The sequence below is a fragment of the Gracilinanus agilis genome, chromosome 6 (assembly GCF_016433145.1).
Source record: "Gracilinanus agilis isolate LMUSP501 chromosome 6, AgileGrace, whole genome shotgun sequence".
Classification (NCBI taxonomy): Eukaryota; Metazoa; Chordata; class Mammalia; order Didelphimorphia; family Didelphidae; genus Gracilinanus; species Gracilinanus agilis.
In genome coordinates this window covers 76,409,005-76,431,297 of record NC_058135.1, presented here as the reverse complement: position 1 = coordinate 76,431,297, position 22,293 = coordinate 76,409,005, and the positions used below count along the sequence as shown (strand labels likewise).

The 22,293-nt window shown below is 35.2% G+C and overlaps 1 protein-coding gene across 1 annotated transcript in view; it reads right to left on the bottom strand.

Annotated features, from left to right (window-relative positions):
- Positions 1 to 22,293, bottom strand: part of LOC123252280 (calcium/calmodulin-dependent protein kinase type II subunit delta) — a 366,372-nt gene that overhangs the window by 77,709 nt on the left and 266,370 nt on the right. Inside the window, exons 6-7 of the mRNA XM_044681659.1 lie at positions 20,210 to 20,282; positions 7,648 to 7,750 (exon numbers count right to left, since the gene is read on the bottom strand). Coding sequence (XP_044537594.1) covers positions 7,648 to 7,750; positions 20,210 to 20,282 — 176 coding nt within the window. The remainder of the gene's footprint in view (positions 1 to 7,647; positions 7,751 to 20,209; positions 20,283 to 22,293) is intronic.

Sequence of the window (22,293 nt, the reverse complement as noted above, 5' to 3'; positions counted from 1 at the left end):
TATATATATATATATAACATGTATGTATTTATATATATACATAATATATATATGAAAAAATATATAAACATTTTGTTCAAATTATCAGGGTGGTGGTTTGCTTGTTTATTGTGAATAGTGATTCTTTCATTCTTTGTCCTTTTCCCCCCAGTGTCAGATCACACAATGACTAAGTAGACAACACGCAGGTTTTTCTTATTTTCTTTCTGTTATTGCGCTTTTGGTTTGTTTCTCTTCCTATTTGGGAGCCAAAGTGAGTTCAACTTAATTGAATGGAAAAGAAAACATAACAGGTCATGGTTTAAGCACTGTGTAAATTGGTGAAACAATTTTATTTCCTCCAAAATTTTTGTTATTTTTAAATATAAAGATATTTTATTTTAGCAATTCCATGTAATAGCAAATTTCCACATAGGTCTTCAGAAGTTATATGATCCAAATTGAATTCCTCCCTCCCTTCCTCCTACATTTCTGGAGCTGGGATGCAATTCCATCTCCTCTTGAATTTTTAGAATGGAGAATCATAGATGTGAAATGAGAGGATATCTTCATTGACTGGGGCTTCTGTTTGATTAAGTTTGTAGGAATTTTGGGGCAAAGAGAAGATGAGCTCATTAATAAAAGTAAAGAGAGACTGGTGGCAGTTAAAGAATTTGAATTTTAGTGGTAGAAGGATGAAGAGGATGGAGGGATGACAAAGAGAGTGAATATACTGACTGTGTAAGATAATGACAAAGAATGACCAAGGGGAAGCAGATGCCAAAGTCCAGATGAAACTGAAATTTATCAGCCTCATGTATTAAAGGTCCTTCAACAACTGGTCAGACATTACCTACTGAAACTTATCTTTCACTTTTCCTCAATTTAGCCAGTTTACCTTCTCATGGTGCCTCTAAATACTCTTCCTATCTACATCTCCATGACTGCTTTTGCAATTCTCCAGAACTGTTCTTGAGTCTCCTCTCACATGCTATAAAATCTCCCACACAATCAAGGCCAAATTCAGAACTTTTTCCTTTAGGCAGCCTGTCCTAGTCATTCCTATCCCCTGGTCTTCTCTCTACTCCTTATTACTTTAGCCCTCAGCTAATCATTTATGTTGAATCTTGGCACTGCATCTGTATAATATTTTCACTGTTTTTCTTACTTGACAACTCCCAAATTATTTGCCAGTTTTATGTATTTAACTGATCCCCCTAAGTAGCCTATCAGAGTGGGGTGCATAGAAAGTACTGAAAAACCCCAATGCTTATTGAAGTGCTAAGTAGCAATAGCTAGGTGGCTCAGTAGATAGAATGTCAGACCTGGAATCAGAGAGACTCATCTTCCTGAGCTCAAAGCTGGACTCAGATACGTACTAGCTGTGTGACCCTGGATAAGACACTTAACCCTTCTTGCCTCAGTTTCCTTATCAGTAAAATGAGCTAGAGAAAGAAAGGGGAAACTACTCCAGTATCTTTGCAAAGAAAACCCCAAATCGTGTCACAAGAGACAAGACTGAAACAGATGAACAACAATAAAATACCAAAGCTGTAGAACAGGCATTTGGCTATGAAAATAAGAAAGAATGAATAGATTTAAAAGAAGATCTACTGATAAATAAGTTATCTGAAAAAATTTCTCATCAATTGTTGTTTAGTAACTTGGGAAAAAACAGGTAAAAAGATTCTTTTTGTTCTACCCCTATAATTCTGCATTGGCCACAGGTGTACAGGTTTGACTGAGAAAAGTTTAACAAAATAAAGAACAAATACAACATAGATAATGCAAATTTGTGTTATCTTTTTCAGTCAATATGAAGTCCCAGGGACTCAGTTCTATTTGAGTTTGACCCTACTGAGCTACATAATATGTTTCCAGATTCCTTAAATGGGTAGTGCCCTCCCTATCTACTTTGTATGCAACTAGTTGATATTTCTTTTATATGTTTTCTCTATTCAATTAGTTTGTGTTTATATACACATACACATATATTCATAAATGGAGAGATGTGTTCTACTGATGATCACATCTTGAGTTCATAAGATAAAATTGAATCAGGTTGCTTAGTTCTGTGACCTACAACCCTGTAGCTGCTTACAGCCCCTATGTGGAGTCAATATAGGGTGAAGTGTGGCCTTGGTTCCTCCAATAAACTCTGACAATGTGATCTCTATAGAACCTAATAGACCAAAAGGCCAAAATGTGGATGGACCCTGAAGCTAGTATCTGGGTGAAAATAAACAAAAATTTAGCCCTATTTGTTTTTATTAGTAGTAGTATCAACTTCAGGAGAACATTAAATTTTAGTTGGACATCACTGTTAGAATCTGAAAATATTTTCTGGAATCTCTCATTCCAGGTTTCTCTTTCTTCCTTTTGTGTCTTCTGGAACCCCTACAGAGCTAGAAAAGGTAGAGATAATCTAGTCCAAAACCCTCATTTTAGAAATGAGGAAACTGAGGCTTGAGGAGGTTAAGTGACTTGCTGGAGATGACACACAAAAGAGGTGAGACTAGATGTTAGGTCCTTGTCTAGCAATTTTTGCTGTTTTACCATTGTTAACAAATTTTCTATCACATTAGGCCTATGTATTTCTCCTAGATATGATTTTTAATATGATTTGTGTACAGTTATTTGTGTACATGTTGTTTCTTCACATATAAGTTCTTCACAGGTAGGGGATATCGATTCTGATTTTATAGTCCCAGTGCCAAGCATAGTTCTAGTATAGAGAAAAAAATGAAATTGAATTGGAGATAGTATCTAGTTTGAGTTCTGTGACTCGCAAGTAATATGACTTTGTACATTATTTAATTTTTCTTTTTAAAATGAGAAGTATCCACTATGGAATTTTCACATTCCTTTCAGCACTATGATAAACACAGTATTATTTTTTAACATGAAGTAAATGGTTACCTAGAAGCACAACTTAGATATCTGCCAAGCAAGAATAAAAATATTTTAATTGGAATATTGAAAACTCTATTATAAACCATTGTTGGTGAATACAACTCTGGGGAATATAATACTACTCATTCCCCCCCTCCCCCCAGGACCTCACTGACTACATTCTATCCTGCTTTATAATTCAAAATATATTGAAATTCTAGGAGAATCTAGATGCACAAAAGGTGTGAAGTAGTTAACTTTACAATGTCTTACCAGGAAGAGAGAATGGAAATAGCAAATTAGAATGACATAAAAGATAATCTTTCTCTTTTATGAGAACTGTGCTCTCTCATATCTACACTAAATGAAAGGAAGCCTGCCTTTTCCAAACATAAAGCCAATTCTCATAGTCCATCTAAGAGAGAACCAGGAACATTAGCACAGGTGGAGTGTTTTAATTGGACTCTAGGAATAACTTATTGCTGAAAAAATGCCAACTAATCTCTGTGTCACACAGTAAAACTGGCTATAATTTCAGAAGAGTTGCAAGATGGAGACAGTAAAAGGCATCAAGCAGAAAGTTAAGCAACCTCCTCTTTCATTTTCTACGATCAGAATTCCTTATTTTTCATTTATTTTAGCTGCAATGGAGCTGAGAAAACAAGGTAAGTCATCTGTTCATTGGCTGGGGAGAGACACAGCTCTTTAACAATTCCTCTCTCCATCCATTGTGGCAGTTGTAGAGAAAGGATAAAAAAGTTGGTCCTTAGCCCTCGGTTTAAGGACTTCAGGGATTATAACGGAAGACAAGAGTCAGAACATTAGAATGAAGAAGAAAACATCAGGGACTGAGAAATGAGAATTTAAAAATTCATTATTCAAATTCATCTCAACTCCGTTCAAAACACATTCATTAACTGCCCACTATTTGCATGAAACTGTGGGAATTGCTATAAAGAACATGTCTTTTTTTTATTCCTAATAAGAGTTTTTATTCCTTTTTTTAAAATCTAAGAAAAACATAAGAAGTGACTAAAAGTCTGATATTGCATTTGGTAGGGGCAAGAGTAGCACTTTTTTAAGTGAATAAATTTGGTAAACATGAAAATTAAATTAAAAAAGACATTTGATAAATGCATAAAACTTTTAAAAAATAAATTTAAAAATAAGCAGGGAAATATGGCGATTATTTTTATGACAATTATGAGTCAATTTTGAAAAGGATAAAATTCATAATGAAAATTATAATGAGTCATTGTGCCTATGTCCTAAAAGGCACAACTGTAGTAGAATGTTCCCAATTGAATATAATATTCTGTGCCTGCTTTTTCCATGACATTTCAGATAGGTTTCCATGGAAATCTGTGATTATGAGAAATTCATTAAGATAAAAGCTAACATTTTTTTAGGTTTAACAATTAAAAAAAACGGTTACCTTTTTCTTGTAGAATTAACAGTAAGTATCATTTCCAAGGCAGAAGAATAGTAAGAGCTAGGCAGTTGGGTTTAAATGACTTGCCCAAGGTCACCCAGCTAGAAAGTGTCTGAGGCCACATTTGAACCTAGGACTTCTAAGCCTGACTCTCTACTGAGCCACTTACCTGCCCCAATTACATTTCTAAGCATATGTAAAATAATTTCTATTTTGGGGAACTACCAATACTTAAACTTTAAGAACAATGTCATTGAAATCATTCCCATTTCCAATGACTATGAAGGATTAAAACATCCCTTTATAATAACCTTGTAAAGCAAGTAGAACTAATATTATCATTCCCATTTTTGGAATACAGAAAATTAAACTCTAAGTGATTCAAGTGACTTGACCAAAGTCACAAGCAATGATCAGAATTGGAATAAGAATATAGGTTTCCTGATTGAATCCAATGTTTTTTTCTGCTAGATTAGTCTTCTTCCTTATATTGTCTGTAATGTCTAGCTATTCAAATTGATTATGTTAAACCGAAAAGGTAGACTTTCTACTTGTGAAATATTTGTATAAAAATACCTTTTACTATTTTAGGGGGAGAGTTTTTTCTCGTGTATTTTGGAAAATACTGCTCCTATACTAGTACTTTCTTTAAGCAAAGTTGGAGGACAGAGAGCATTCAAGGTAGGGTACTGTCATAAAGTCAATAGGATATTTGGGAAATAGTCGCTCAATAATTGCTTGGACAATACTGAAATGACTAAAACATTAGAACAATAAAAACCAAATCATGTACTTTGACCACTATTTGGAAATATTGAATTGATTGAGGAGATCTCCATCAATTGGGAAATGGCTAAAAAATGTTGTAGCATATAATTATGATGGAACACTACTAAGCCATAAAAAACGAAGAACAAGTTAGTTAAAAAAAGAAACAAACGTGGACTCACATGAAATTATGAAGAGTGAAATAAACAGAACCAAGGGAACATTTTATATAGCAACAGAAATATTGTTTGAAAAACAACTTGTACATAGTCCATCTAGAGAGAAAGAACTGATAAACAGAAATAAGTAAGATATATTTTCATCAAATGATGCCTTCTCTAGTGTTTGTGGAGCGGTGGGAATGAGGGTGATACCTGGGAATTTTAATGTAAAAACAAATAAATAAATTTAATTTTGTTTTAAAAAAGGAAGGTTTGGACTATATTATGGAGGACCTTTAATGTCAAGTTAAGGAGTTTTGACTTTATTTGGTAAACAAGGAATTAGTGAAATTTTTTTTAAATTCTAACTTCTGAAATATTTATCTATTATCATTATATAGGATAAGCAATTAAATGCCCAAGTGGCTAGAACACTGGTCCTGTCCTCAGAAAGACCTAAATTCCAATGATAACTTCAAACACTAGATGTGTGACCCTGGGCAAGTTGTTCAATTTTTGATGGTTTCATTTTCCTCATCTATAAAATGAGGATTATAGCTCTTCTCTTGCCAGGAATGTTGTGAGGATCAAATGGAATAATATTGGTAAAATGTTTGGCAAACCTGAAAAAACTACATAAATGATATAATAATAGTAACTGCTAAAGAAATATTGATGATCATAAAGAATAATATAAATATTAATGTATTTAATTATTATAATTCTATATAATAATATTCTATACAATTCTATAAATTCATTTTACATATTTCTATAAAATTTGATATAATAGTAATAATTCTGGCTCTAGTCTCTGCTTCCCACCCCTCAATATGACATCATCATTGTCATCACCTATGCTCCCAGAGGATTGGAGGCATCTAAAGGAAATGCTAATTCTGAATTGGGTTGTAAGATATGAATTAAAGCATTCTTATTGAAGGTTGATTTGAATTCAGCATAGCAGATGTTAAAAGACAAAACAGTAGAATTTCGGTGGCATAGTCTCTATCAGGGAAAGAGCTAGCTACCTTAGCTTGGGTAGATAGGAAGGAAAGAGTGGGCAATGAAAATTCTGTGTGGGTGCTAAAACATTCAGGATGAAACCGGGAGCTATTTGGAAATGTGGTTAGAAACCCCAGGATTTAAACCTATGTATAGATGATTTCCTCTCTCCTCGTTCCGTTTCCTGTACATATTCATTCTTGGAAGTGGTGACTTCAAGATGCCAAAAACTTTTGTGGGAAAAACCCCACCCTTTTATGTGAAATAATGTTGCTGGAACATATGGTGGATTTACATTTTTAGCTGTCTGGCTGCCTGTTCTGGTGTCACATAAACAGCCTGGACAGCTTGAAACCCTTACCTGTACCCTTTTCCATAATTTTCCTGACTTTCAAAGCAATGATTCTGTACTATAGGCTTTTAGGAGAGAAGGTCTTTATTTATTTGTTTGTTTGTTTGTTTGTTTGTTTATTTATTTATTTGTTTGCTTCCATTCTTGTATTTATTTATTTATTTATTTTAGGTAGCTGTCAGTTCAATTGTTGCTCAAAAGTTGGGAATTCAATGGGGAAAGGAAGCTAGCCGGAGATCTAAGGGATAAAATGAAGAAGAGCAGTTTTTATCATTGAAAAATAATTTATAAAACAGGAGAAAAAAAAGCCTTCTTTTCCTTAGCTTACCAAATGTCTCGTTTTTTTTTAAAAAATCTGAAGATGTAGTTATTTTATTATCACTATTTATATCCATGATGACAATGTTCAAAAAACATCTTTTTGCCCTGAATTATTTACAATTTTATAATTTACAAATTTACAATAAATTTACAATTATTCAAAAACTCCAAATATTTCTAAACAAGTATGATCTCAAAAATATGAGTATTCGCTTTAGAGTCAGACTGCATCTGCCAGAAGAGATCAATTAATTTGGTAGTTACGTCAGTGTTTGAGATGACTACTTAAAACCACAAAAATTAAAACATTTTCAAATCCTCTGAAATAGTTCCATTGAGATACTCTATGTTATTCGAGCTTTTCCCATGTATATATGTTTTATATCATTCGTTAATAGCCAATCATTTTTCCCAACTGCTTCTCCCCCCAAACTTTCATGGCTTACAAAATAACTATACTTTCCCTCTTTAAATCTTGACACTGGGTCCATTTCTCCATTTACTTAGTTGCAGAAAAAATTTCTAAAAATGGAATCTTTTTTTCTTCTCACTCCTATTTTCTCACAAAATTTAAACAAACTAAAAAACTCTCTATATTATTCGTGTCAAATAAAATGAGATGATTGGAAAAACCTTAGTGTCTCTAAAATGATACAAAAATCTAGCCACCTTATTATAAATAGAAAATTTTATTTCAAGCAGATCATATTAGATAAATTGAAGAATATTCTACCCACCAAACCATGCCTGTTGGTCTCCTTGAACTTCTATGGCCAAGCCAAAGTCTGCAAGTTTCACAGCTGCTCCCTTGGATTTGCTAGCTAAAAGCAAGTTCTCAGGCTTTGTTTAGAAAGAAAAAGAAAAGATTGAGATAAGAACACACTTTAAGAAATTACTAATAACTAGAAACATTTGAAAAAAAAGGAGAAAGAAAAAAAGTCATGCATCATCCTCTCCACAGGAGAATGTCATTCCTAAAATCCCAGGGAAAATATGGTTAGCAAATTAGTGTAAACTGGCACGTGGGCAGGTTTCAGACAGATGCATAAACTTACTGGAGAGCATATGGGATGGAGGAAAAGATATATGTGGGGAAATTTCAAAATTAAAGATTAGCACCTGTCTCTGACCTACTCACATGCTTCTGAAAGTTCTGTTAGGCCCAAAAGGCTATAGACATTTATTTTAAAAAGAATTTTTATAAAGCACAGATATTCTCCACAGTAGTGAACTTGCCCAAAAATATAACAAGGTTTGGATCTATAGACATTTGGCAGAACTTTTAATGAAGTTCTGAACAAATCCAATCCTAGTTGATGAAAACATTTTGGATCCAATTTTGATGCTTTTGATCCCCTGCTATTTCTAGACAATTTTGTAGATAGCTGAGAAAACTGTGCATTTTAATTTACAGGCTTACATTGCCATTTTTAGAGCTTATTCTTTAAAGAGAAGATTAATATTACTATTTGCCAAATGTTATAGTTGGAGTCGTTATGTTATTTTCAATTTAAAAATTTTTTTAATTCAATATTTTTTTCAGAAGACAAGTGAAATATTTTAGTACATTTTATTTTCTTAAGAATAACCTGAAGAAAATAATTTCCTTAGATATTTATCATTCCTGTAGACTTGTGGTTTGATCTAGGAATGAGGCTGTGTCTACACCATTGTTTCCCAACCAGTCCATCAAGACACACTGATTTTCCAAACAGATATTATTATTACATGACAAGTCCTATATTCCCATTGTCCCCTTTGGTGAATTTTTTGGCCAGATAAAATGGGCATGCAAGTGTGTTTAAGGTGGGTAGTGTAAGAGTGTGGATAGAAAGATGGTTAGGTTAATAGATGGCTACAGAGTGGCAGTGAGGCCACTCCAGGCTGTGTCCTAGAAATTTCTTTACATGTGTCATAGACTGAAGGTTGGGAATCATTGGATTTGATATTGCCAAAACAATTGTTTGAAAAATCCAGGAAAAATTCCAATAAATGGATATTTAGCTCTACGATGTTAAGACAAATGATTTTTTTTTCTTGTAGAATTGACTACTTTTTTGATGGAGTTGGTTTATTCTGTTGGTTGTTTTGGCCTTTTGTAAACACAACCGGTCAGTATTAAATGTATTAGTTAAGTCAGGCATGCAAATTAGCAGAGACCCATAAACCAAGGATTTAAGGAAATTAGCTAAAACCTAAAATAAATCAGATTATAGGGAAGTAAGAATTATAATAAAATATCATACTTTTTCAGGCTCCTGATGCTCACTGCCATCAGATGCATTGCTACTAAAGTACTTGGTAAGAAAGGGAAGTTTTAGAAATTTCTGAGGGTCGGCAAATTCTTGTTTATGTTCAGAACTTTGCATGTAACAATTAGATTATTGGTGTGGGCTGAAGATACTTTAACATGAAAAATAGTTCCACATTTCAGAAATATAAGTAAACCACTAAAATTCTATATCTTTGATTTTTTAAATGATGTCAAAATGTTACTATTTGACATATGTGCTTAATGACTAAAATTAGCCAAATTAATTATATTCCTTTCAATTAAGTTTTTAGTTATCACTTCCTTGAATAAATGAGTGACTTCTAGGAAACCACAGAAAACTGTAAGCAATGCTTAATTCTATGTCTTTGTTGCTCAAAAATTCAGAGGCATCAAAACGTCATATGGTTCTCCAATGATACATACACATATTTTAAGTCATCAACCACACAGTGATATCATAACATTAGTGTCACAGGAAGCAAGAATTGCAATGACCTTTGAGATCACTGGGAGTTTCTTAGTATCCTGTGGGGTTGGACTGTGTTGAGTAAATGCCATTGTATTTAGTAAATAAACTTCAATTTGTACATAAGGCATTTAATCAAATTGCAAAATCAACAACCTTCTGGTCAGCACTGTGTGACCTTAGACATCAGACAGCTGCCAATTCTGGATAAATGGAACGCCTTGGATGTCTATCGTGCATGAACTTTGAATGACTGGGGCATATATTTGTTACTATGAAGGGAGACCTGGAAGACTTCACAGCACTATTCTGTGAGCCATCCAGGAAAATAACAAATCAGTTCAGATTGTAGAGCACCCACGAAGACTGTTCAGCTGCAGTTATGTATATGAAAAAGGCAGAGCTATTGGAAAACACTGAGGTGGTTTATTATCATTATCACTGGAGTTGTCATATTTTAAACACTCTGTATAAATGATCCTTTATGCAAATCTACCATCTAAAACTATGGAACAATAAGAAATTGGTAGGGCATTTGTTCATCTTATAACAAAGATTCTTTAAAAAATTATAACCTAAAATCTTTTTGAATTTATGTCTCTCTTTGTCTCTGTCTCTCTGTCTATGTGTGTGTCTCTCTCTCTGCCTCTGTCTTACTGTCTGTCTCTTTCTCCCCCTCTTCCCCCCTCTCAAGGAGCATTAAAGTATAATTCAATTTATTTTTAAAAAATGATTTATATGCATATTTTCTGGCAATATCTATTATATCAAAGGTCATGTCAATTACTAGAACATGTTTGTGTCCACATGCTTGCATATGGCTATATTTACTCTCTATATGGTATCCCAAAAGCCTTAGGGCAATTTAAAACTTAACAGCTTCTTAGAATTAATTATTATTAGAAGTTAACAAATTTGAAGTTTCTTAACGAATGTATAATAAATAACAATAACTCCATATCATATACAGAATGACTCCTTTCCTTTACTCAGGAAAGATGCAGGAAAATTATAGGATCATAGATTCTTTGGAACTATAGTAGAAAAGATCTTGGACCTCATTTGGTCCAAGAAGTTAACCGACTTCCCAAGGTCACACAAGTAGTAATCAAAACAGCCAGAATAGGATCCCAGATTATTTCATAATTTTCAGTTTACCATTGTACCAGAAGGTTTACTTATGAAAAATTCCTAGTTTACCAGGTAGGAATCAATTATGACTTCTTTTAAATAATCTTGTGGAATTAGTACCAATTTAAAGCAGTTGTTGGGGCAGCAAGGTGGCTCACTAGATAAGGCCAGGCTTAGAGACAGGAGATGCTAGGTTCAAATCTGGCCTCAGATGCTTCCTAGTTATGTGACCCTGGGTAAGTCACTTTACCTCAATTGCCTAGTTCTTAACACTCTTCTGCCTTAGAACCAATATCTATTATAGATTCTAAAACAGAAATTAAAAAAAAATACAGAAGTTGTTTTCCAAAAAATCATTCCAAAAAGATCAAAAGATCTAAATCTCTTGATTGGAACTGAAGTATGCATTTTATTATGTAAAATGATATTACTAAAGTTGAACTACCTTTGTTAGCATCATTTTATATGGGAAAACACATAGGGTCTTGGGCTTTTAATCTCAGAAAGCCAATTTAAGCCATGAAGCAGTACAATTGTTCCTATAAAAACAAGACCTCTGGATATAAAGGAAAATTCCTTCTTCCTCTTGTGGCTATAGTGACAGCACTGGAAACAACTTTCTCTTTAAACCAGCCACTTGGCAATAGCAGGCACTTTGTGACCACTTGCTTTAAAAGTCTATGCAGGGATCAAACCTCCCCAGTCCTTGACGTAGCTGGACACGGTTATAGGAAGAAAATTTGTATCTCTGATGCTTAAAAGTTTGGGGATGTCTGATCTATGAAAGTCAATGTATAACACTTATTTAACACTTATGTATTTAACATTTATATATAAATATATAACTAACTATGCTTATGGGTTAATATATAAGAGGATAAAATGAGAATATTTCTGAGATATTTCTTAAGTTTGTTCTGTTGCCACACCGACAGAGAGGCTTTTTATCCATTCCTCTGCTCCCTAATGATCTAGGCTTTTCCATGACATCTGCTCATAGTGTCAACAACCATGAATAGCATATCAGATGTAATATATAGCAACTGTTGCCAGTTTCCCCCCCTCAACATTTCCAGTATCTTCTTTCATTATGATTGGAGAACTCTTTGAAACTATATAAAATATTCTGAGGTACCCAAGAATGTAGTTTCAAAGAAAGTAAGAGATGTGACTTAAAGATAGGTACTCTATGATGACTATCAATTTTTGATTCTCTATGCATTTAGAAAACCATAGGATGCTAGGTTTGGAGCTGGAAGAAACTTAAGGAATTTCTAAAGTCTAATCTTTATATTTTACAAATAAGGTAACTAAGGTCTGGAGAGTTTAAGTGTCTTGTCCAAAGCCAAACAAACAAATTATAACATGTGTCTCAATAATGATGATGTAAGTCTTTATTCTTTCAAAATCTCTCTCCTTCTCTCTCTACCTCCCTTCTCTCTTTCTCTCTCCTCCCTACTCCTTTCTCTCTCTCTCTCTCTCTCTCTCTCTCTCTCTCTCTCTCTCTCTCTCTGCTCTCTCTCTCTCTCTCTGTTTCTTCTTTCCCTCTGTCTCTCTTCCTGTCTCTCTATCTCCCTGTCTCTGTCTCTGTCCCTCTCTGTCTCCCCTTCCCTCTCTGTCTCTTCCCCTCCCTCTCCATCTCTGTCTCTCCCCTTTTCTCCTCCCAACACCATATTTTCATTGTATAATGAATGAACTTCTGATGAGGAAATATCTTTTATCAATGTAGAGCAACTATTCTACAATTTATAGGCTTAAAACACTGACTGGGGACATTTTGACATTAAGTGACTTATCCAGAATCACAAAGCCAATATATACCATATGAGTGATTTGTACTAGCTCTTCTCAAATATAAGGTAAGTTCACAACTAAGGTAGTTGATGCTGTCCAAGGTCTTTATGGACCTATAAATCAGTAGGTTTGACTTAGAATGACTCACAAATAACTAGCACAAAGATGATTAATGAACTCAGGCACTATTGACAATACATGCTGATTTTGACTTATAATAATCAGAGGATCACATTTAAAGAACTAGAAGGGACTTTAAGGCCAACCAGTTCAACCCTTTGTACAGTCATGAAATGTTTTAAATTGGTATACCTCAGAAAGGAATTTATTTTCTTTGAAAAGAATGAATACGAGGCTCAGGAATGAAAAAATTCTGAAGTCCAATGGGCTCTGGGTTTTAATCGTAGTTCTACAAATTTGTACCTGTTGGACTTTGGGCATGTTATTCACCTTTCTGGGTTTTCCCCCTCATTTGTAAAGTAAATGTTTTGAATTCGACAACTTCAGCTCTAAATCTCTGATCATGTGAAATAATGGCCACTTTTCTTCTTTAATTTGTTGGACAATTTGTGAAAAGTCTGCCATTTTATTTATACTCTCTTGTTTGAGATCTGTATCCATTAGCAACTACTTGCTGCCATATTACAGCTAGATATTTTAAAAATCTGTTTTCCTAACATTTGCTTGATCATATGGTTCATTGGGGATGTAGACTCTAAGCTATCACTCTATTGCAAACATTAATAATATAGAAATAGGCCTTGATTAATGATACATGTAAAACCCAGTGGAATTGCTTATTGGCTATCAGAGGGGGGAGAAAGGAAGGGAGGGAAAGAATACGAATCATGTAACCATGGGAAAATATTTGAAATTAATTAATTAAATAAAATTTTCAAAATCTGTTTTCCTTTTGAGGATTGGGGTATTTTAGTGAGTAAATTACTTGTCAAGCAACTTTTATTTTGCAATGTTTCCGTTTCTCTTGCTTTTTTTCCAATGAAGATACAAGCAAAGCTTCTAGAAAGAAGCAAACTCAAACTAATTGTGAATCTGACCTTGGATGAAACAAATTCATTTCATTCACACATGGTGTGTGGCTGCTGGTTGGAAAGCCTTGCACAATCCTGAGAATGAATGGCTAGGTGCTTGTCTTGCCTACTAGAAGGGGGTCTGAAATTCTTTTAAGGATAGAACTTCTTCCAAAACACCTCTGCTTTCATGCATCTTTGGAAATTATCAGTTGTTGGCTCAGAACTACGAATTGCATTGCTCCATACTTTTTTCTCTTAATAATGAATCTTATTCCTCTGAGAGGGGCAGTCATCCAGAAACCTGAAGTCAGATCCATCCAAGGATGGTCTTGGGCAAATAGAAAGTTTGGGAACAATGAAAAAGTATTTTCCCTTGCCAATTTTTACATAAAAACAAAAACAACCTGGCAGAAATAATCCTGGCACTTAATTTTGTCTTTAAAATGTCAATTTAAGCTGGATTGTAAAAAATGATTTGAAGAAGAATTTGGATTTTTTTCAGGGGAAAAAAGTTATTTTGTTTGTCAAATAATTCCAGAAGACATATCAAAAACACACTGATTTATTAAACTGAAGTGATGACCATGGAATTTAAGCTTGCTTAAACTAATTTTCTCCCTCCCTCCCACCCTTCTTCCTTCATTTCTTCCTTCTTTTCATCCTTCCTTTGTTCCTTCATTCCTTTGTTCCTTCTTTGCTTCCTTTTTTCATTCCTTTTGGTTAAAGTATTTCAATATTATATCCTCAGAGGGTTATATCAGAATTTTATGCTTCCATTGGGTCTAGACAATTGGAAATCATTCCTTCAAAAGACAGTCATTATCCCCCCCCCCCAAATAAAAAAAGATGCCTTGATATAGTATATCATAGTTTAGAGTTTCCAAATGACTCAAAATCTCTATGATTAAGCTCTCTTGGAAAGAAACTTTCTCTTTTATCCAGAATTCTCTTGTATTACTATTATATGCAACAAGACAATGTCCGAGTATTCTTGTCAATTAGCTATGAAGCAATGCTTTTCCCTGTAAAAATAATTGTTCTTTGGATTCAAAAAGGAAGAAATGAATATTGTAAACTGAGAATGTTAAGTTCATTAAAACATTTGGTTGAATATGTATTGTCAGCCTCACAGATGGCTGTTTTAAAAATATCATTTTTATGCGTTTTGAACTGAAGTTATGCTAGTCTTAGATTTGTTGCTGTTCAGTCATTTCAGGCATGTCTGACTCTTTGTGACCCATTTGGGGTTTTCTTGGCAAAGATGCTGGAGTGGTTAGCCATTTTTTTATCCAGCTCATTTTATGGATGAGGAAATTGAGGTAAACAGGGTTAAGTGACTTGCTTAGGGTCACACAGCTAATAAATATCTAAGCCCAGTTTTGAACTCAGGAAGATGAATCTTCTTGACTCCAGACCAACGACCTATCTACTGTACCACCTAGCTGACCAGTCTTAGATGGCAATAATATTGCAAACTGAAAAAAAGTGTATCTATATGTTAAATTTTCTCCCTGCCTTTTTTATGTCACCTCTATTTCAACAAAGCGTTCACTTGACAAGTTTGCTAATAATTTCTTCATTGTCTGTATAAGAAAACACTTAATTTAATGTGAATGAAGGTAATAGTTACTGAAGTAATAAAAAATAAGTCATAGACACTGCTTGTGTGTTCAATAAAACCTTGTGTTTTCTTCAAAATGAGAAAGAGGGAATAGGAGCTCAAATACCCTTGATCATAAGAAGAAAAACATTCAGAATGTAAAAAGCCACTTTTTTATTCACTCCTCCTAGAAAGTTTTCTGAGTCCATTTAATGCTTCCTTCTTCAGTAAAATCAATCTCCAGTCTCTAGGTCAATAAATTTTGGGGCCAGTGACTTCCTTTGGTCCTTTTTTCACAGCCTTGTCCAAATAGTTAATCAGCTCAATAAAGCCCCATCCACCACCCATGAATACTTTGTTTTCTTATCCTTCTGAAGCCTTTCATGCTCTCTGTTCCTTGTCCAAACTACTATTTCTGGAGGAAGTTATTAAATGGTGTTGACATGGTCCACTAGAAATTCACATTCTCTGATCTCAACTGGGTCATTAACACTACCTTGAACTCCTATTCCTCTTCTTGTCAAAATTAGTTCCTCATGAATAAAGTTGCCATGGATGAAACCTTTGTTTTGGTACTGTTTCTTTTTTAATTTTCTTTTTATTATTATTATTATTATTATTATTATTATTATGCACTTGGAAATAATCAGCTAACACAAACTTTGCATTTTACATGGAAGAAAGAAGATTGTACATAAAATTGGGATTGTTGGTGTCTGTGTTAGCTGATTATTGTCAAGTTCACAATAAGAAACTGAACATTTTTTAAAAGACATATCATCCATATCATAAAATGTCTCCTTCTTGTTAACCTTGTTGATGAGGAGCTAACTTCAATAAGGAGATGACAAACTCTTCATCAGTTATGAGTTAACTTATGTCAATAATGAAATTCAAAGGTAGTCATCATTCAAGTACTACCTTATTGCTGATGCTTAATAACCTTGAATTTGGTTTTAAAAAAAGATATACAGATCTAGAACTAAGAGGGAGAGAAGCTGATCAGACTCACAAAGACTGTAATTCCTTGGTGGAGAGTCTAGGCTCCACATGGTCCTGAGGCTCCTGCAGGGAACCATTTGATTTCAGCAGAGAGTAAATCATGTGGCTAACCTCCATAGATGGCTACAGATGGAAGAAGTAGTGGTGTGGTGAGGAGTTCATGCACCAAATCTTCTAGACTCAAAGGGGAATTTCCTGGAAATAAGGCTAATTTCTTCAATCTAGCAATCCAGAGCCAAGGAGAAGTAGGGAACATCCAAAATGTAGATGGGCAATCTTGGTCCTAGCTCCTTATTAACATTATATCCTAGGTGGCTGTGCAAGCTGGGAGAAAAGGATGGAATATATAACAACTCTGAATCCTTTGTGGGATGAGGATGGAGGGGACTTTCAACCACATTTTTTTCTAAGTTCTACATAAGTTCTACATATAGCTCTCTGGAGAAGGGAGGGCTCATTTCAAGGGTGGGTTGCTTGCCTTTCTAATAAATCTAAGTGATTTCCTCTCATGGATAGGAAAATGCAGGATGATACTATAAATCTACAAGACTATATATAGGTTTGTAGGTGATTTGGGATTTGCTAGAAAGAACTTGACTGTTCATGGGCTTCAATGTAACTCTTTGCATAAACTTTCTGCCAGCAAAATAAAGACTATATATGATCTATTAGTAGCCTTCTATAAACTCCCTTTCCCCTCGGTTTCTATGTCTCTCATCTTCTCTTTCTGATATCTTTCTGATGCTTAGAAACTCACTGAGGTCACTCCTATACTTTAAAAGAAAAAAATCTTCCCTTGACCTCATGTTACTCTTTTTCTGCAAGACTCATTGAAATAATTTTATATACCCATCATTTGTCTACTTCTTTGCCATTATTCCTTGAGTCTTGGGTATCCAAATAATCTCCTAATATCATTCTCTCAAAGACAACAAATGACCACTTATATGGAAAATCCTATGGCTTATAAATCCTGAGCCTCTAACATCTTTCTTCACAATCTGATGCCATTGGTCATCCTTCCATTGTCCATCTTCTTCTCTTTAAGCTTTTGTAGGCCCATCCTGTCTTCATTCAGACCCTATATGCCTTCTAAGTTTCCTTTACTAATCCAATTCAGGCTTCTACATGTGCATGCCTCTAGCAGCCCTGAACTAGACAGGCTACTCTCATTACCTTCTTGATGAACTCAGGGAATCGGAAACCTATAAATTCCTTTATTAATTCCAAATCTATATATCATTCTTAAATTCTCCCCTAAACTCCAGGGCTACATTTCTAATAGTTTGCTGGACATACCTTTCTGGAGATTCCAATGCTACCTGATTTATTTGCCCGTACTTGAAAAAACACATCATGGAATGATAAAATTTCGGACCTGGAAGGATGTCATAGTCTACCTATAACCCAAACATTAATTTCTCCTAAGGCATGACTATAATATAATCTCATTATTGCACTACAATATATTTATTTCTGAAAGACTCCCTAGCATAATCTCTACACAAGTCCTCCAGAGTCAGAAGAAAGACCATGAAAGGTGCAGATGAATAAAAGCTTCATACAATCACCATCCTACCACATCTTGAAGATCTCTGATGAGAGTATGAAGATCTCTAGATACAGAGTGACCCATTCTACTTGTGGACAGCTCTAACTATTAGGCAAAAATTTTCCCTATATTAAACCACAAATATGACTCATTATATAATACTCAACCTTTGGTCCTAATTATTCATGTGGGATTCCAAATGAGCAACATTAAAGAAACTGTGCTATATTGCCTCTAGATGGACAGTGCCCGGACATATATTACCCTTCAAAGAAGTAGCCTCTCAAATATTTAAAGACAAAATATGAGGATTCCCCTAAATCTTTTCTTCTCCAGGATAAACATCCCCAGATTCTCCAACTAACTTTCCGTAACTTGGCTTTAGATCTCATCACTGTAAATTCCTTCCTCAAATCAACTCCAGTTTATCAGCGTCTCTTCTTGAAATGAAGTATCAGGAATTGAATATAAGTGCACCAGTCAGTCAGTCTCTGCTCGCTATGTGCCAGACACTGCTAAACGTTGAGAATACAGAAAGAGGCTGAAGATAGTGCCTGACCTCAAGGAATTCACAGATGGGCATTGATTGTACTATCACTTTCCTGTTTGGACATAGGATAGCACAGGAAAATATATAGTACAGTAGATACTTATAATGTAGCCCAAGGTGCAGTTGACTTTGCTTCCAGTCACATTATATAACTGACTCCTTCTAAACTTGTAGCCTATTAAGACCAACAGATCTTTTTCACATTAACCTTTCTCTAGTCATGTTCCTTTTTTGATATTCATGGAGCTATTCTTTGAAGCAACTTTACATTCATCTCTATTAAACTTGATCTTCTTAGATTCAGCTTATCATTCTAATCTTTCAAAAACTTTCTTTATCTCACTCTAATATTTACTATTTTATTTCTCCCTCCCAGTTTTGGTTCGTTCAGATTTAATAAGTATGTCATCAGTCCTGAGTTGCTGATAAAGGCATAAAGAGAGTTGATAGAGATCTTTAGATGGACCTTATCCATTAATAATCACACCTACTAAACAAATAGAAATACTGTCATCATAAACCACACTTACAAACTTAAAAAAAGATTTTTAAAAATTCCAGAATTTCACAAGGAGGCTCAGCTACTTGAATCACATTCTCTCCACATTTTTCCATGTCCAGAATAGCATGATATTCTGGAATGACTCTATATCCAAATGACCCTATCCTGCATTTGCTTGCATTAAAGTTCCTAGACTTGTAGTCTGAATAATCACTGAGTTGATATTTGAAAGAGAAATGCACAATCTAATCTGATTCATTATTTTCAAGAACTACCATCACATTAAAGGAAGGAAATGAATATATAGGATATAATGGAACTTACAAGCTATCCTTTAGTGAACCTTTTTATTAGGGAAACAGTCATTGTAGGTCACTAGTTTAGTTTTCATGGGTGACATAAAGGGTCCTTTGGACTCTAATGGGTAACGAGGGCAAACTTCTTGTCTTCAATGCCAAGGGAAAGCAGGTAGAGTGGATCAAATCCATTTGTCACAGAGAATAAACCTGGCTTGAAAACATACACTAAGACAACTTTAGGATGTTCAGAACAATTCCAAGGGACTCTTGAAAGGTTCTCCGTAGCCTTAGAAGGACCTGATGGAGTCTGAATACAAATTATAGCAAATGCCATTCTTCACTTTATTTCCTCCATGAATTTTGCTCTAGTGTAAGTGATATGTGTCTTTTACATGATGAACATGGAGATTTCTATTGCAAGACAGCACATGTACAACCTATATCATATCACCTGCTGTCTTAGGAAGGAGGGAGAGAATATGGATTTCAAAATGCCAGAATATGATTATTTTTTTTAAACCCTTGTACTTTGGTGTATTGTCTCATAGGTGGAAGATTGGTAAGGGTGGGCAATGGGGGTCAAGTGACTTGCCCAGGGTCACACAGCTTGGAAATGGCTGAGGCCGGGTTTGAACCTAGGATCTCCTGTCTCTAGGCCTGACTCTCACTCCACTGAGCTACCCAGCTGCCCCCCCAGAATATAATTATTAAAATTTATCTATATGCCACCTTGAAGAAATATTTTAAAAAACATGAAAAAAAAACACTTTGGGATGGAAGTGGCAAATTAATTAAGCCCATTAAGATAAAAGAAGTCATTTCCAGGGGTTTGGTCCATTCAGAGAAAAAAGGAAAGTTCATCCTATTTCTTGCCAATGGCAAGACATTATTTTCCTTTTGATCTAAGGAGATTTTATGTAAGTCTCAAGTATGCGTCACACAAGGGTAGGTTGTAATGAGTCAAAGAATTTTCAAAAAGTCATGGAATGAGTCATATTTCAGGCTTTTTTTTTTTTGCCTTTATGAGCATAATTGCAGCTGAACAGTAGTTCGGAACTGTGGGGCGTCACAGCTACTCCAACGGCATTACTCACCTTAAGATCCCGATGGACTACACCCATCTGATGGCAATGGAGCACAGCCTCCAGGATCTGCTGAATGCAATGACTGCATGCAAACACCAGGGGGCGCGTGTTAGTTCCAAGCGGACACTCACTATCTGTATACCCTCAGAGAGACCGGGTCACAGTACACAGCTGGCCAGCGGCTGCGGCGGGGTTGGGGGGAGGGAGAGAAAGCCCCTCAAGATGTTTGCACGCAAAGCTCAGGTACAGAAGGTACCGACCCTGAAGAGTCAGGATCCCGGCTGTCCCGGGTCGCCAGGCTTTGCGTTCAAATGAACGATTAATGTGGGCTGCATTTGATTTCTGCTCCGGTCCCGCAGAAAAGCTCGTTAGGAAAAAAATCCAATTAGAAACAAAATGTGTAAAAAAAAAAAAGTGTTCTGGGAGCCCTAAGTTTAGTTCCGCCCCTCTCCATTTTTTCCTAAAAGCTCCACAATGAATGAAGTTTGGATAGATTGTTAACTTCTTGCGGTTCTTGCGGTCGGCGATTGTTAAGTCTTGCCTGGGAGGGGTGATCCGGCTTGAGTGGAGCAGATGTGCGGCCAGTGGTTCGCCTACTGTGACCCAAGGTCTCAGAACAGAAGTGGTGTTTAAATCTACAGACAGACATACATCACAGCCCAGGGCTATCTCTAGGTCAGTGCTGGACAAGGGACGGAATTTCCCCTTTCCCGGATCATAATGCACAAGTTGGGCTATATCTCTTAATGGTTAACCTAAATGTTAAGGCCTTAAAAAATAAAAATAAAAAAGCTTCCTTTCCTTTTGCTGTGATGTATGTTTAGCCTGCAGATGAGCAAACTGGAAAGAGAACGTCATGCATTTTTTTTTAATCATTTAGTCATTTGGGGGAAAAGGAGGAAAGGCAAGGAGTCCGTGTTAGATACCCACCCTCTGCCCTTCCCCAGAAAGCTTCTGGTTATCAGATTCATAGGCTCCATATACTGACCTTCAGGTCCCTGTGAACTATGCCATTTAGGTGACAATGATTTACGCTTTCTAGAATCTGCTGTATACAATGACTGCAAAGATACAAGGGCAAAATGGGAGGGAAAACATTTTAAAGGCACATAATCACATTGAATTCAAAATAAAACGGGAGTTAAAAGGAAACACACAAATTACATTTCTTCAGGAGTCTTGGAATTTTACACCAAACTGGGATTGAATTATGCTAAAGAAAGCAATTTCTGGATGTAACAAAAAGGAAAGACAACTTGACAGAGAATTTGTGACTGGATCAGATAAAACAATTTGTGTTTTTCATTAAAAACATACAAATCCATTTGTATATCCATGTCTATTAAGAAACCATATTTTTCTCCAAAGAAACGAATTTTGTTAAAACTTCCCATAATAAGAATCCTGGGAAATTATGCAGTGAAGGGCAGATTGGAAATTGGCATTTTTCATGCTCAGAGAAAACTGTTTAAAATCTGAGGTCACAAGGAAACATAGGTGTCGAAACATGAGGATAAACAGAGATGGTGGTAAAAGTGAAACAAAAGGAAAAAAATGAAGTGCGCATCTTTCTGAATTGAAAGAAGGTTCTTTTTATAGACTGTTGGGGAGAAACCAATGTAGTCACCAAATAGCACAGGCAAAGTTTTGGCCAAAGCAGCTCGACTAGATAATTTCCCGCTCAATGGTTCTGGGTTGTTGAGGGCTAGAAATATATATATATATTCTTCAGTTAAGCTTTATATATATATATATAAAGCTTAACTGAAGAATCTCAGAGAAAAATGATAAACGCCTAAATGCCTTAACCCACCCCCCCCCCAGAAGTAGCAAAGGAAAACTTGCTTATCACTCCGTAGAAATCCATGATTTATTCCATACTTGAGAAAGGTTCATGGATAGGAAAAGGAATGCTAATTAAATTAAGGGAAAGGCATTGAATGGCACCTATATAGTGCTTGCCATTAGCTCTCAACACACAGAAATGTTAAACATGTCAGTTGCACATGTAAANTTATAGACTGTTGGGGAGAAACCAATGTAGTCACCAAATAGCACAGGCAAAGTTTTGGCCAAAGCAGCTCGACTAAATA